Below are 16,161 nucleotides of genomic sequence, written 5' to 3'. Positions count from 1 at the left end.
GGGTTCAATTCCCAGCACCCGCATGGTGGCTCACAGCTGTTTTTTTTTTTTGTGTGTGTGTTTTTTTTTTTGGGGGGGGGGGTTTCAAGACAAGGTTTCTCTGTGTAGCTTTGCGCCTTTCTTGGAGCTCACTTGGTAGCCCAGGCTGGCCTCGAACTCACAGAGATCCGCCTGGCTCTGCCTCCCGAGTGCTGGGATTAAAGGTGTACGCCACTACCGCCCGGCCACAGCTGTCTTTAACTTCTGTTGTAGGAGATCAGATGCCCTCATACAGACACACCTGCGGGTTAAACACCACTGCACATGAAATTAAAATAATAATAATAATAATAATAACTGTTCAACAGGGCATTGTAATTAAGCATCTTCACATGCAGTCACCCAAAGGTGGGTGGGTGGGGGTACTGAGAGGGCCTCTTTTTGACTCCTCATCCATTTTCTAGAGAAGGCCTCTGTTATAAAATGTACCAGCTTTAGTGTAGACCAGTTACCAGGTAAGTGGCCAGCATGCCCTGAAGGATGCTGGCAGGTAGACACTGTATGGGAACAGGGAGGGGATGGGAGCCCAAGGTGCGCAGACGGTGATGATCCGTCCTTCCAGGCATCAGACGTGCCAGGAAGCCCCATCCTAGAGGTCGGCTCTGAAGGTGCAGTGGAGCCCAGGCCCCGAGGCTTACTTACTGCTAAAAGTCCTCTGGAGAGGACATGTTATTACAGAGCCTTGTCCAGAGAGCGACACATGAGAATACCAAGATTGGGGTAACACAAGGGCTTCACACGCTGGCCCCAGGCATGTGGAGGCACCCCCCAAGGGCCAGGAGTAGTTGTTATTCCCGGAGCTGACTCCTTGGCCAGTTCACTGTAGCAGGGTGCAGATTTGGTTCCCGCTGTCGGAATTGGGAAGGCCTGCAGCTGGCAAGTTGACTTGTATATCAGTGATGTCTCTAAACTCATACATGTCTCTCCGAGACCCTGGGGCTTCCTTTTAACGCCAGTAAGATGTCAGAGCATCGTGTCCCCAAAGCCAGACGTCAGGAGTGCGGCCGAGCCTTTGGGACACTACCCAGCAGCTAATGACCACATTGTTTTTCTCAGAGACTGTGTGGAGTGCTTGCTGCTTCACTCGGGGAAACCTGACAACCAGACCTGCCACCACCAGTGCAAAGACGAGGTGATCACGTGGGTCGACGCCATTGGTGAGTGCTCTGGGTCACTATGGACAGCTGTCTCTGTGGACCTTGGCAGGCTTCGAGAGGTTTTTTTTGTTTTTTTTTTTTCACCCTCCCTGGGGAGCAAATAGTCTCAGCCTTGAGTCAAGCCCAGCATAGCTGCCTTGGCATGATTGCTGGTTCCCAAAGGGGACCGTGGGATGGGACCCTCACATACTAGTGGCAGGAATGTCACACAGAAATCAGTTTGGCTGCTGCACAAAAGGCTGCTTGTAGAATCATTGCACAATCTAACAATTCCGCTGTGAGGTACATGCCCCCAAAGAGTTGGGCCTGATAGTCAGTCACATGTTTTTTTTTTAAAGATTTATTTATTATGTATACAGTGTTCTGACTGCATGTATGACTGCAGGCCAGAAGAGGGCACCAGATCTCATTACAGATGGTTGTGAGCCACCATGTGGTTGCTGGGAATTGAACTCAGAACCTTGGGAAGAGCAGCCAGTGCTCTTAACCGCTGAGCCATCCCTCCAGCCCGATAGTCACATGTTTATAGCATTGATTGTAATAGTCAGTTACTCATTAATGAATGAATGATGACGTACATGTTCTATATCCATCCATCATGGAATATTATTTTTTAATCACAATAAAGAGCAAAGCACTAACTTGGTAATACATCTGAGCCTCCAAATCACTGGGATGGTGAAAGAAGCTGGGCAGAAAAGAACAGAGGTATTACATGACGCTGTTTAGAATGTCCACGGTAGGCAATGTCAATTGAGAAGGAATGGGGGGGGGGGAGCCAAGATTATATGCTAACACGTGTGGACATTTCTGGGCACTGGCCTAACATTGTGAGTTCCCTCAATTGGCTACATTTTGAAATGATTAAACAGTTCCCAAGGGACTGCATGTCTGAAGAGGGAACTTTCAACCGAGGCTCACCAGTGCCAGCAGGCTTGCCCTCGGCCTTGACCCCCAGCTCCTGCAAACTCCTGGCCCTGGCTCTGCCTGTTGCGGTCCTGGCTTCTCTCATTGTAGACTCTGTTTTTCCCTCTCCCCTGGCTTTGACTGACTGCTTGGCCCAATGGCGGCCCGGAGTATGCTCGGTCTGTTTATCACGCAGGCATTCAGTGAGCACCTACCCTGTGGCCAGCCCTGTGCCAGGCTCTGGGGAGTTGGGGATTCTTTGCAACCTCTCACACACTCCTGCCTTTCGCCCTGCCCCTGGCTTGCCGCCCAGGGCCTGGCGGAGCTCCTCTTGCATGAAGCACGTGGAGTTAGGGAAAAAGGGCTCCCTTCCCACCTCCCCCACACAAGCCTGTCCTTTGTGCACGGCTCCTCCTAGCCCAAGCCTCTGAGGGGACTCTGCAAAGAAGGACAGGTTGGATCCATCACTTGTCCCTAGGCAGGCTGACTAGCTGGCTGGCTTGCTTTTTTTATTTGTTTGCTTGCTTGTTTATTTTCGAGGTGGGGGTCTCACTATGTAATCCTGGCTGGCCTGGAAGTCACTATATAGACCAGACCGGCCTCGAACTCACAGAGATGGGCCTGCCTCCGCCTCCCAAGTTCTGGGATTAAAGGTGTGCACCACGCCCAGCCTTATAATTTTGTTTCTGTTTGTATATTGCACTCACTATATATCCCAGGTTGACTTCAAACTTTCTGTCCTCCTGCCTCAGACTCCCAAGCACTGGGATTGTAATTGTGTGCCACGGCGTCCAGTTCTTCCTTATGCTTTTAAAAATACACACCCTCAGGCAGGTGGTGGCGGGGCACACCTTTAACCCCAGCACTGGGGAGGCAGAGGCAGGTGGATCTCTGTGAGTTGGAGGCCAGCCTGGTCTACAAAACGAGTTCCCGGACAGCTAGGACTGTTACACAGAGACACCCCTGTCGGGGAGGGGGGGGCGGGGAACACCCTCACCAACTCTGAGGGGGCTGAGAGAAAAGGTTGGGTTTTCACGTTTGCTCACCACACCCGTTCATCTACTTCCTGATCGAAGGTCCTGTTCAGCCAGGTTGAAAACAGGAAAGGAGGCACATTTAGCGTCATAGCATTAACCTGTGGTAGTGGTTTGAGACCAAGATGCCCTTGTGGCCTGACATCCTTTTCTCCAGCCCTATCCTAAAGATCATTCTTCAAACCCTTTTCCGGGAACCCAGGCAAGACAGTAACCGGTCAAGGATGGTGTGGGGAAAGAGAAGGGCTGTGGAACTGAGGAAGGAGTTTGGCAGCAGAGAAACCTGTCATAGACAGAGCTGGGTCTTTAATGGCCTGACCTCTGACAGCGGCTCACAGTATCAGTGTGAAATACCACCACGAAGCCAGCCTCTCATCCAGAGAGCCTCGGCACCCTGAGTTCCAGCTCTTGGGGAAGAGCAATGCCTTGTCTTCTTCAGTCAGGTCAGCCCTGCAGACTGGGCCGGTTTCCAAAGGCTGACACTCACTCGGGCCTGTTGCATGCAGTTCCACTCACCCGTGCCCACTCCCAACCATTGAAGGCTTCTTTTATATCATGTCACCACCAGCCAACACTTCAGAGGGTTGACAGTCCTGATGGGATCCACATGTCCCCAAAGCCCTGGGCCTGTGATCTTGATGTGAGAAATCTGAGCTTGTTTTAAAGCCCCCCGAGGCCCCTTTTAAGTCTCCCGTCTTTTTCTGAGGTGCTTAGCTTCGACCCTTGTCCATCAGCCATTCTGATGTTTCCCAGAGAGATGCTCAGGGTGTTTCTGCTTGCTTCTCTCCTAGTCAAAGATGACCAGGAGGCTGTGCTCTGCTTCTACAAAACAGCGAAGGACTGCGTCATGATGTTCAGCTACACAGAACTGCCCAATGGGAGGTCCAACCTGACGGTCCTCAGGGAGCCAGGTAGGTGAGAGCCCGCGGGGGCTATCCTGGGCCTGCTTTCTTGGGCTAGTCCCTATGTGGTGGTGTGCGCCTGTGAACCCAGTACTCTGGAAGGTAGAGACAGAGAGTTGAGAAATTTGTGTGGCCAGCCTGGGCTACATGAGACCCTGTCTCAAAGTACCTGTGTGGAGCCCACCAGCCGGCCATACTGTTGAGGCAGAGGGCTGGGACTGAGGCCGTAGAGCTGTGGGAGTGTTGCTGTGGTGTGTCGCCATGGAGGAAACTTTAGCATGCTGGGTTAAGGGGTTTTGCAGGGAGGGTACCGGGCAGCTGGTCCACCAGGCCTGGGTTGTCCCTTGAGTTGGGGATCATCTGGGTCATGGCAGCCTGTCAGTACCAACAATTCTGTCTTGGATCCTGGGCACTGGGACTAACAACAGCCTGTGCCTCAGAGTGACTGGGGTTTCTGAATCAGCCATTTCAGTTTTTGGATTGTGGAGGAAGTAGAAAAAGGGTTGCAGATTCCTCGTCACAGAACCCAGATTGCCAGTTGAGCCCGACTCGCTGTGCACAGCATTGCCTTCCTGGGCCAGAGGCACAGGAGGCATGGTACCAGCCTGGCGCACTTGCCTGTGGCAGTGAGGCCTTGCTTTCGAAGCCCAGTCTTTGCTTGGAAAGAAGCACATTCGCTCCTCAGAACTCGTCACGAAGGGCTCAGAAATGCTTGACCCTGGGCTGGAGCTGGGCCAGGCTAGAGCCCCTGGGGCACAGCCCAATAGGAGACGCGTAGCCATTCACCAGGGTGCTCATCTTTGCCAACACTTGGCTGTGTGAGCTTGAAACAGTTCCTGAATTCTCTCAATATTTTACTCTCTGTGTCTTGAGACCGCCTGCAACCGCCCCAGCTTTCAGTCACACAGAGGCAGCGTGGGGGCGCGTAGCAGAAGGGAAGTTGTCTGTGGGAGGCAACCCTTCACCTTGAATGTAACTGAGGTCAGGAGGCAGAGGTGGGCAGGATGCTGATGGCTTTGCCCACCTGTCTCCCGGGCCCTTTCAGAATGTGGAAGCGCCCCTAATGCCATGACCATCCTGCTGGCTGTGGTTGGCAGCATCCTTCTGATCGGAATGGCACTCCTGGCCATCTGGAAGCTGCTCGTCACCATCCATGACCGCCGAGAGTTTGCCAAGTTCCAGAGTGAGCGCTCCAGGGCCCGCTATGAAATGGTGAGTGGGGGATGGGTAAAGAAGAGGCGGTGGTCCCAGAGCAAAGGCCAAAGGCAGCCAGTATCTTTGAAATTAAAAACAATGAAACCAGCCAAGAATGAGCTAGGTGTGGTCGTATTCCCCTATAATCCCAGCCGTTCCAGGGGCTGAGATCGGAGGACTTAGAAGCTCAAAGTTAGCCTGGGCTTCTTACCAAGACCTTGACTCAAAATAAAAATAACCAGGGGCTGGAGAGATGGCTCAGAGGTTAAGAGCACTGGCTGCTCTTCCAGAGGTCCTGAGTTCAATTCCCAGCAACCACATGGTGGCCCACAGCCATCTATAAAGGGATCTGGTGCCCTGTTCTGGTGTGCAGTCATACATGCAAATAGAGCACTCATACCAAAAAAAAAAAAACCCAAACAAACAAAACAAAACAAAAAACCTTATTTTTTTTTCTTTTTAGTGTAGTTCAGTAGTAGCGTGCCCACCAGGCATGCACAAGGCTCTGGGTTTAATCCCTAGTATCAGAGAACAAACAAATCTATGAACAATGGAGCATCCACATCTGCAGCGCTGGATGAGAGAACCACACACCTGGAAGACTTGGGGAACACGTAGACCCCTGGTCCGTGTTGGGTCTGCTGTGGGGCAGAGTGCCAGAGCAGGCTCAGTGGGAAGTTGGACGGACTTCCGGGAAAAAGGCTCAAGCTCTCAGGTCTGGTTGGATGGCCATATGAGCAAGTCCTTCCACCCCAGGCACACCTGCAGCTGCAGGAGAAGAGCCGGGCTCAGAGGAAGGACCTCTGACCGACACACACACACACACACACACACACACACACACACACACACACACACCCCGCAGAGATAGAGTCTGTCTGCTCAGGTTACAAGGGAATTGGGAATTTCTGCCCAAGCCCTCCGTTTCAGAGATGAAGAGGGAACGCTCGGAGAAGGGAGGGAATCCCCCAGTGCACAGAGCCAGCCCGAAGCAGGCATCCCCGGAGGTGCTAGACCGGAGGTTGAACTAACATCTGTGCTCTCTCTCGCTCGCAGGCCTCAAACCCCCTGTACAGGAAGCCCATCTCCACACACACCGTCGACTTCGCCTTCAACAAGTTCAACAAATCCTACAACGGCTCGGTGGACTGAAGGAGCTGGGTGGCTCCTTCGGGGTGGCTGGACGGGACCGAGGACAAAGACCGAGGTGTCTTGGATTGCTTTCCACTTGCTCGCACTAACTAAGCAAGCAGCAAGATGCCCTCCACGGAGCCTTAGGGGGCCTGCTACCCACACGGGAGGTAGCTGGCCATGACCCCTGGCTGCAGGCCAGAGGCCCTTGGAGAAGCAAGAAGACTCTGGTATTCTCAGCTCTCTGCTGCCTCCAGCTTGCTGTCTCCATGAACTGCTGAAGGCTGGCCTGCCCCTCTCTTCTCTGCCCCCACCAGACTCGATGGTATATCTGGAAGAGTCTGTGTGTACAAAGCTAGGGCGCAGTCTGCCTTTTGCGGGTTGGTTGGTTGGTTTTTTTTTCTATGAAATAAAAAGGTCACGCATTTATGGTGTAGATCTGATGACTCTGATGACTAGCCCCCCCCCCCAGGACTGCCTGGCGTCTGTGGGTGCTGCTGGTGGAACTGGGGAGGCGCCGGTTGAAGGTATACACCTTGCAAATGTTAGCTTGTCCGTCCTGTCCATGTTTGTTTAGTACTTTTGAAATGAAAAGGGAAGATTTGTCTGGGGATTGGAAGTAAAGATTGAATCCAAGCAACTCTCTGTTGGTGCGGTGGTCTGAATGGAAATGGACACACACACACACACACACACACACACACACACACACACACACACACCCCGCCCCTCCCCAGAGGCCCGTCGGGAGTGGCACTATTGAGTGGTGTGGCCTTGTTGGAGGGAGTGTGTATGTAACTGAGGGAGGGCTTTGGGGTTTCAGATGTCAAAGCCAGGCCCAGTGTCTCTCTTCTTGCTGCCTCCTGATCCAGATGTAAGAACTTGCAGCTTGCTGGGCAGTGGTGGCGCACGCCTTTAATCCCAGCACTCCGGAGGCAGTGACAGGCGGATCTCTGTGAGTTCGAGGCCAGCCTGGTCTACAAAGTGAGATCCAGGACAGGCACCAAAACAACACAGAGAAACCCTGTCTAAAAACAAAAACAAACAAACAAAAAAAAGGTGGCTTTGAGACTTCCTAAACTGGGGGGGGGGGCAATTTTGGAAAAATGTAGTTTCTCTTCCACTTACTTTGGGTCTCCGGGAGACCTTGAATTAACTTGTTCAAATCCTGTTTTCTATAGTCAGTGCTATGAGCATGTGACACTTGAGCCACAGATGCCACCTCCGGGGTGTTTTTAGAGAGACTGTGAAGGGACCTGCTGCCCCCTGCTGGAAGTCCTTGACATAAGCAGCCTGGAGACTGTGGCCCACGGCCAACCTTGATTTCCTCATTTCCTAAGGTTGCAATAGCGAGCCAGAAGTGGTAACAAGAATGCTTCATTTTACAAGACCCAGCTCCGTGTGTGTGTGTGTGTGTGTTGTGTGTGTGTGTGTGTGTGTGTGTGTGTGTGTGTAACATGATTTGGGAGGCAGGGATAGGTGTGCCACAGCGTACCTCGGGAGGTCTGAGGACAACTATGGTGGTGGGTTTTTTCCTCCCATCTTTTTGTAAGTTCCAACCTGGAACTCAAGTCCACAGGCTTAGGAGACAAGTGACTTTGCTTGCTAGCCATCTTGTTGGCTCTGTCGGTTTGTTGGGTTTTGTTTTTATTTTGTAGCAGGATCACTCTACACTCTGAAGCCCAGGCTGGTCCTCTTTCCCTAACCTCTTGAGTGTTGGGATACAGATGTGTCTGCCATGCCAGGATCAGATCTTTTTTTAAAATTTTTTTAGTGTTTTTTTTTTTCCCCCCCGAGACAGGGTTTCTCTGTATAGCTTTGGTGGCTGTCCTGGATCTTGCTCTATAGACCAGGCTGGCCTCGAACTCACAGAGACTGCTGCTCTGCCTTCTGAGTGCTGGGAATAAAGGCATGTGCCACCACCACCCAGCCAGATCTGTCATTTAATAATTTAAAAATTATAAGGCAAGCACTTTACTGACTCACCTATCCACCCGACTTTTGTATTTTTATTGATTGCCTTGAATGAAACTTTTTCTAATTAAAAATTTTAATTGGACAAGATAGGAAATAAAATCATAAGGGGAAAAGCATTTGGAGTCATACCACTTACAGGTAAACACTCTTGGCCTTTGCTTTACCTTGGAGCTCATTGTCTCCCAAAGGCTTGAATACCGAAGACTGGGTCCCTTAGCACTGTTGGGAAGGAGCTTTGATGTGAGGCTGCAGGAAGGTCTCCCAGCCGTCGGGGGCATGCCCCGGAAGAGGATGGTGGGATCCTAGTCCCTTCCTCTCTGCTCCATTCCCATCAGTGAGGTGATTGGTTCAGCTCTTCTGTAGCTTGTGCCCATCATGTCTCAATGGGGCTCACTTTCTTCATCTGTGGAATGGGAAGTTCTGCCGGACTGCTCTCAAAGGGGCCCCCAATTTCAGTTTCCCGGGATTCTGCACAGAGCCATAACTTGGATGGCTGTGAAAGATTCCAGTTCTCTTGGGTTCTCCTCCTCAGCCTCAGCATGCGGAGCTTCTACCCTTTGAGACACGTGTTCTGTGTAATTCACTAGGTGTGGGCAGGAAAGGAGCCCTGGATGGCACCAGAGGCATCCTTGAGGAGGCTCAAGGACTTTATAATCAGGTGGTGTATTAGGGTTCTCTAGAGGAAGAGAACTGATAGGCCATCTATATATACAGAAAGGGGATTTGTCAGGGTGTCTCACACAGGCTGTGGTCCAGCTAATCCAATGATGGCTGTCTCCCGACAGGAAGTCCAAGAATCCAGTAGCTGTTTAGTCCATGAGTGTTGGGGACCCAGTGTTGGGGTTAAGCCCTGACCTATTGAAGGGTCCCTTGAAGTAGGGAGTGAGGAATTGAGAAGTGCTATATAGAAATATAGATGAAGAAAAAAGACAGAGACACATGATAGCTTTGGGGGGCCCTGCGTCAATACCTAGCAGCTTCGAGTTTATTTCTAATGGGCTTTTTATACACTAGCAAGTGCAGAGGCAAAAGACCTCCCCCTTTCAAGATCAAAGTACAACCAAGTGTAGACCCTTCAAAACACCTGGTAACCACGCCCCATGGCAAAGCATCTTGTGATTAGGCCTTGAAGTATAAGACACCTGGTAACCATGCTTTTGCACCCTATTATGCAGCCCTAGAGAGCAGCATAAACTCTAACTCTCTGACCTTGAGTCAAGCCACAAATTGGAATCTTTGTGGGCTCCTACACATGAGGCTGAATGCCTCGGTTGGTCTTCAGTCTACGTTGGAATCCCGTCTTACGTAGGCTGCCGTGAGGTGTGGCCCAGATTTAAACTGGGTCTTCTGACCTCAGATGATCTGGATTTAAGGTGGGTTTTCCAACTTTTCTTTTTGGGGGCAGGGGAAGCGTTCAAGACAGCGTTTCTCTGTGTAGCCCTGGCTGTCCTGCAACTCACTCTGTAGACCAGGCTGACCTCAATCTTAGAGATCCTCCTGCCTCTGCCTCTTGAGTGCTGCGATTAAAGGAGTATGCCACCGCCACCCGCCAGTCTTCCAACTTCAAATGACTTGATTAACAATCCTTCACAGGTGTAACCAGCTGCTGAGGGCTTTTAGTTAACTTCAGATGTAATCAAGCTGACAACCAAGAATAGCCACCACAGGTAGACTGTGACAGGGGCCCGTATGTCTGGCCTTCGGCTCCTTTGGTTAGCGTAGGTCCTCCTTTCTCAGGGCCTGTGGATGTCACTCCGATTCTGAAGCCTGCAGTGACCCTCTGCTTCTAGCCCAGCTCCTTCGGCTTTGTGAATAGCATTTTCCTCTAGGTGTGGGAAGCTGTTGATGCTGAAAGCTCAACCGTTTCTGGAGGGCATGCCTAGCACCAGTGCCTAGGACTCGGGTGTGGCTTTCAAGTCGTGGCTCTTTGGTTGAGGATAGGCATACAGGGCAAACACTAATTGTTAAGGTCTATCCCTGTTCTTCCCTTACTTACTCTGTACTATTTCCACTCAGATGGCTTCTCAGCCTCTTACCTTGCCCTTGTCTCTGTATCTTTGTACCTTTGTCTCAAAATGTTGACATATTTCTTCACTCTATCTCCCAACCCATAAACATAAATCTCACTATTTAAAAAAAGACCCGGCTGGGCAGTGGTGGTGCACGCCTTTAATCCCAGCACTCGGGAGGCAGAGCCAGGCGGATCTCTGTGAATTCGAGGCCAGCCTGGACTACAGAGTGAGATCCAGGGAAGGTGCAAAGCTACACAGGGAAACCCTGTCTGGAAAAAAACAAAACAAAAAACAACCGTTTTTGCATCTAATTTTAAAATTTCGAATTTTAGTTCCCAAAACAGTCTTATTTGTTGTTCTGGTTGTAAGGACGAAGACCCGGCAACCTGCTCCACCCCCAAAAAAAATTTCCCTTCTACAAAGAGCATTTGTGTCCTGTGCATTCAGGACTGCTCTCTCAGCCCTGTGCAGGGCAGAGGACCCCTCAGCGGGGCTGTTTCTTGCTTTCCTCCCCTGCCCTGCCATCCTCTGGAATACTGCTTCCTTTGCTGCCCTTGGCTCTGTACACCTTGAGAGGACAGCTAACTGTTAGAGTTTTAAGGCAAACCCCCTTACTGTGTGTATGTGTGGGGCGGGTCTCCACGGACTAGGTGTGGCCACCACTTCCAATATGTCCATCAAATGGATGGGCACGAAGGAGAGAGAAAGGAACTTCTTTGGTTCTTGTTTGAGACAGGGTCTTACTATGTAGGCCTGGCTGGCTTGGAATTCACTGTGTAGCCCAAGCTGGTCTCAAATTTGCAGCAGATCCTCCTGATTAAGCCTCTTGAGAGCTGGATTACAGGTGTGAGCTGCCATGCCTGCACCTTTTTGTGGACGGGGTCGCTCTATGTAGCACTCATGATCCTCCTTCCTGCAACTCAGGAGTTCCAGGATTATAGGTGTGAGACACTATGCCTTGTCAGAGGAAGGAGCCTTATTTAGAGGGGTTCAGTGACCCCCCAAATCTGTCCTCCAGGAGCTGACAGGCACTTTGACATTTTTCTCTGAGGGGGAAGCCTAGGCATGGTTGGAGTAGGCACAACCTAAAGAGCAGGTAGGTAGGTGGTCTTGATCAGGCTCGGGGTCTGACTGGTAACTGTGTCAGCTCTGGTTCTCAAGGGGTGCTGGAGAAGTTTTTATCCTGCTCATCCCGAGGGGAGCAACCAGTCTGGTTTCCCCAAGATGATCACTCCTGTTCTTAGTGTTGTTAAGGGCTTTTTCTCTTTTGGGGGGCCCACTACCCAGCTCCCAAATAAATCACACATGGAGACTTATTCTTAATTATGAATGCCCCACTTTAGCTTGGCTTTTCCTGAACTTTAAATTAGCCCCATCAATCTTTTGCCCCTGGGCTTTCCCCATTCTCTTTCTTCTGTAAATCTTACTCTTACTCTCTGGCTTACTGTGTAGCTGGTGCTGGTCCTGTTTCCTCCTTCTCCTTCTCTTATTTCAGATTCCTCTTCTATTTATCCTCTCTGCCTGCCAGCCCCACCAGTCTCTCTCTCTCTCCTGCCTTGCTATTGACTGTTCAGTTCTTTTTTTTTTTTTTTTGACAGGTTTCTCTGTACTTGCACCTTTTCTGACTCACTTGTAGCCAGGCTGCTCGACTCAAGAATCCGCCTGCCTCCCAGTGCTGATTAAACTGCGCCACCACTGCCGCTTGACTGTTCAGTTCTTTATTAGACGATCAGGTGTTTTAGACAGGCACAGTAACACAGCTTCACAGTTAAACAAATGCAACATAAACAAAAGTAACACACTTTAAAATAATATTCTACAACACATCAGGCTCACTGCTCATAATTATTTTTGGTCCTTTGTCAAAGATGGCTACTACAAGAAACAGTTAATCCTATTATCCCTGGAAGCCAAGGTAAATTCAGACGAGAAAGTCAGCTGGGTGGTGTGCACGCCTTTAATCCCAGCACTCAGGAGGCAGAGCCAGGTGGATCTCTGAGATTGAGGCCAGCCTGGTCTACAGAGTGAGTTCCAGGACAGCCAGAGCTACACAGAGAAACTCTGTCTTAAAAATAAAGAAGAATAAAAGAAAAAAGTGAGAGACAAGAGAGAGCTGGAGAAGGACAAAATGGAGGGTTGGGCCAGTGACCAGTGCCCGCCCTAGGATCTTGTGTAAAGTCAATGGCATCGACCACCTATGGACCAGCAGTGTGCACACCAGGGTGCTGACCAACTGCCTCAGACAGCTCTGCCCCTGGAGAGCCAAGCAGATGCAGGTGGTCCCGAGAGGGCCCACCCTCCTCAGTCCCAGGTGCTTGCCATCTGTTATTCCATGCTCCACCCAGCTTGAGGAGACATGCGCTACCCCTGTGCTTCTGGGAGCTCCGACAGAGCCTGTGGCCAAACAGAGTTTAGGTCTCGTCGATCCCGGCAGCCATTTTAACCAGGAGAGGAGCTGTGGACATCTGCAGGCCATCGTCTGCAACATGGCTACTGTCTGGAGTTTCCCGGGAGGGCAGGACCGACTCACATCAGCATGGGTAAGGGTAAAGCTGGGCCAGGGTTGGCTCTGAGGCTGTGCAGACTCCAGCTCTTAACAAAGGGTGTGTGTATGGGGGGGGGGTGGCACACGAGCGGGCGCGGGCGCGGGCGCTGAAGGTTTTCTAGACTCCTCCACACCAAACACCTACAGGCTTCTGTGCTACCGTATGCCCGGAATATGTTGAAATCCTGGGTCAGTCTTACACTATTATGGGCACTCTGTTGGTATTGGTCCTGTCTCCCCACTAGGAATGGTAATTTCGTATGGGTCAGTCAGTTGTATTGTTTTCATGACCCCATGCTATTTAGCTTTTGCTTAGAGAAGAGGCCTATAGCCTGGGCCCACCTTTAAGAAATGTCCAGATCTCCTGCGGCACCCATTAGAAATTCGTTTGCTTAGGTCTCACCCCATACTGCCTGAGCAGAAACTATGGTGCAGGACACAGGAGACATTTCGGTGAGGTGATTTTCTCTCCAGTTACCGGCAAGGGGTTCAGAGTGTGCTACAGTAACAGACAGACCCTGTGAGGGGGGCTGATGTTTTTAGCTTTCATGTTTTGTATGTCTGATTGAAATGCCAAGCTTTCCTCCCATGTGTACAGATGGTCTAGCTGATGCGGAAATGGCAAGGGATTCGGCTGTTTCCAGATGTGCAAACACTGGTGGCATCAGGACAGGGACAGCCTGACACATAGCGGGCACCCTGGTCTGCTCAGGTGCCATTTTGAATGTGGAGTCCTGTGACCCACGCCCTTGACTCTCTACCTTCCAAGATGTGTGCTGAATAGGTCAAAGAAACTGTGTGTGTGTGTGTGTGTGTGTGTGTGTGTGTGTGTGTGTGTGTGTGTGTGTGTGTGTTTGAGACCAGGGAGCCAAATGGTCTTCCAGACCTCAATGAGAACCAGAATATGTGGATCAGAATGAGGAAAGGAGGCAGGGTCCTCACTTCCACCACAGCAGAAGCCCAGAATCATGAACATCGGCTTTCGCTGAGCACTTTTCTCTTTCTAGCCAGCGTTTTATGTATGGGAGGCCGTGGTTTGGCTCTGACCCTATACTGGCTGTAGGCAGTGAAATCACAGTACCTGGGCTTCCCTGCAGCAGTGAACTAGTTAAGCCAGAAACAGGCCAACCTATAACCATCAGTTCTTCCCTGGGTCCTGCTTCTGTGTGGGTTAGAGCTCTATTGGTTGCACCTGTAAGAACATGCTCCCATGGCTGTCAGATGGAACTCTGTTAGCTTCTGGCTGCAGCTGGGAATCCTGGGAAGATGTCTTAGTTTCCAAAGCTCCGTGGATTTGGATATAAGGCAAGTTTCAGCTAATGTTTTGGTCTGGACTATGGAAGTCCTGACAGAAAGAGGCCTGGGTCCTGAAAGGGAGGCCTCGGGGTCACTGGCTTCAGTAGGAACAGGCCTGGGTCCTGAAGAGGCCTCTCTGCCTGCCAGACAAAACTGCACCGGACTCAGTGGGCTGGTCAGGTTTTAGATGGAGGGCCTGAGTCCAGGGAATCTGGGATTCTCCTTTCTGGAACCCGACAGGATTGTGCCGTGAGAGCACACAGCCTGGGCCATACCTAGTTAGCACTGAGAGGGGCCTGTAACTTTGGCTGTCTTGGCTCAACAGAAAGGTCAGAGACTCCCCTCCCTTTAGAACTGCACCCAATTTATGTTTACACATGAACACAAATCCTTATGAACCCCACACTGAGTGCAATGGCACACGCCTTTACTCCCAGCACTCGGGAGGCAGAGGCAGACAGATTCTGAGTTCGAAGCCAGCCTGGTCTACAGAGTTCAAGACAGCCAGGACTACACAGAGAAACCCTGACTCCAACCAAAAGAACTCCCAGAGCTTACACCTCTATTTATGTGTTTAGAAATGGGGTGAGCCCTAACAGCACCATGGGTTGCAGAGACCATAGTGAGACATTAAAGACTTTTCAGAAAGTGGGATGCATCTTTTAGCACACAGGTTGCTAAAAGTTCTTTTTAAAAGTTGAGCACTTGGGCCTTGAGCCTTGGTTAAAATCTTAGCACGATGGAAAGGTGTTTTTGTCTCGCATGGAAGAACCTTGTCTGGACAGGTGTTAGGGAACCTCGGCCCTGCACTCAAGTCATGCAGTTAAGAGCCCCGGGGTCTCCTCAGTTCTGGAGACCTGTCTTGGCTGAAGGAACAGGCTTCTCTGGAGGAAAGCTCTTGTCTGCACCAGGAGAGGGAGCTGAACCCTTGGCGCTTCCACAGTGAAGCAGCAGATGCCTGTGTAACAACAGCATTGCCCTGGCCTTTGTCTTACAACACTGTCTTAGCAGGCCTGAAATCTGACTCTTCTAATACAGATTTCAAAGGGCCAGGGGCCCCGGACTCTGCCCAGTGACTGCAATGAGCCCAATGGTTAGGGTGAAGATACCCTGGGAATGGATGGCTCTTAATGGACCCTCGGAAGGACAGAGCATGGCTGTCACATGCCTCTCCCAGCATGGGGAGATCTGTCCTGTGAGAAGAGCTGGTTGAGGCTTGGGAACCCAGGACTCCGTCCAAGGCTGCCTGTAGAGAAGCGAAGGAGCCCAGCCTTGTATGTTGCAGCTTTTCAGATCATTGCACAGTAACCGGTTTGAGTGGCTTCCTTGAAACTCCAAAGACTAACTGCTCTAATAATTTAGGCATGAACTGTTAGTGAACAGAGCCTAAAAGCACTGAGATCTGTAAAGGATCTTGTGGTTTGGGGAACCCCTCCCTGAGGTGTTGAGTAGTGGATATTGGATTAAGTGATGGCTACTTTTGGAATTTATGGACCATTTTGAGGTTAAAGTACTGGAACTTGTTCCTTAATCATCCTGACTTTACTGTGATAGAAGGTAACTAGAAGACATGATTTTTGACTAGGGTCGATTCCCAGTTTTCATGATTGGAAAAGGCTATATAGATAATTATTCTGAAAAAGGAAACAGCTGTTCACAGCTTTCACTGAGGAAGTCTAAAATGCCTTGACTAATCAGAAAACCCGGTGATGGGATGCACTCACTCAGCAGGTCCTGACCAGTCTGCTGTTTCACATTCTGTCTGGGCAGATGCAATGGGAGAGGACAGGTGTGGTTCCCTTTTCACTGCAGTGAAACAGATACACAGCACAGCATGAAATGTAAATATGCACCTGAGCGCAGCTCTACAAAGAAAGTGAGGCTGCCCCTCATCGGGGCTTGTGTTTATTTGTAAACAGATGAATGTGAGTTGCACTCACGTTTCATATTTGGTAAATATACTAATGG

The 16,161-nt window shown here is 50.6% G+C and overlaps 1 protein-coding gene across 1 annotated transcript in view; it reads left to right on the top strand.

The window, feature by feature from the left end:
- The window catches only part of Itgb5 (integrin subunit beta 5), a 115,774-nt gene extending 108,775 nt beyond the window's left edge, over positions 1-6,999 (top strand). Inside the window, 4 exon segments of the mRNA XM_028886359.2 lie at positions 1,096-1,196; positions 3,928-4,047; positions 5,084-5,250; positions 6,289-6,999. Of these exon segments, the coding sequence (XP_028742192.1) occupies positions 1,096-1,196; positions 3,928-4,047; positions 5,084-5,250; positions 6,289-6,384 (484 nt within the window). The 3' untranslated portion in view covers positions 6,385-6,999.
- The last annotated feature ends 9,162 nt before the right edge of the window (positions 7,000-16,161 follow it).

The sequence above is a fragment of the Peromyscus leucopus genome, chromosome 12, assembly GCF_004664715.2.
Source record: "Peromyscus leucopus breed LL Stock chromosome 12, UCI_PerLeu_2.1, whole genome shotgun sequence".
Taxonomy (NCBI): domain Eukaryota; kingdom Metazoa; phylum Chordata; class Mammalia; order Rodentia; family Cricetidae; genus Peromyscus; species Peromyscus leucopus.
The sequence above is the reverse complement of the archived record's forward strand: the minus strand, read 5'-3'. Positions and strand labels throughout refer to the sequence as shown.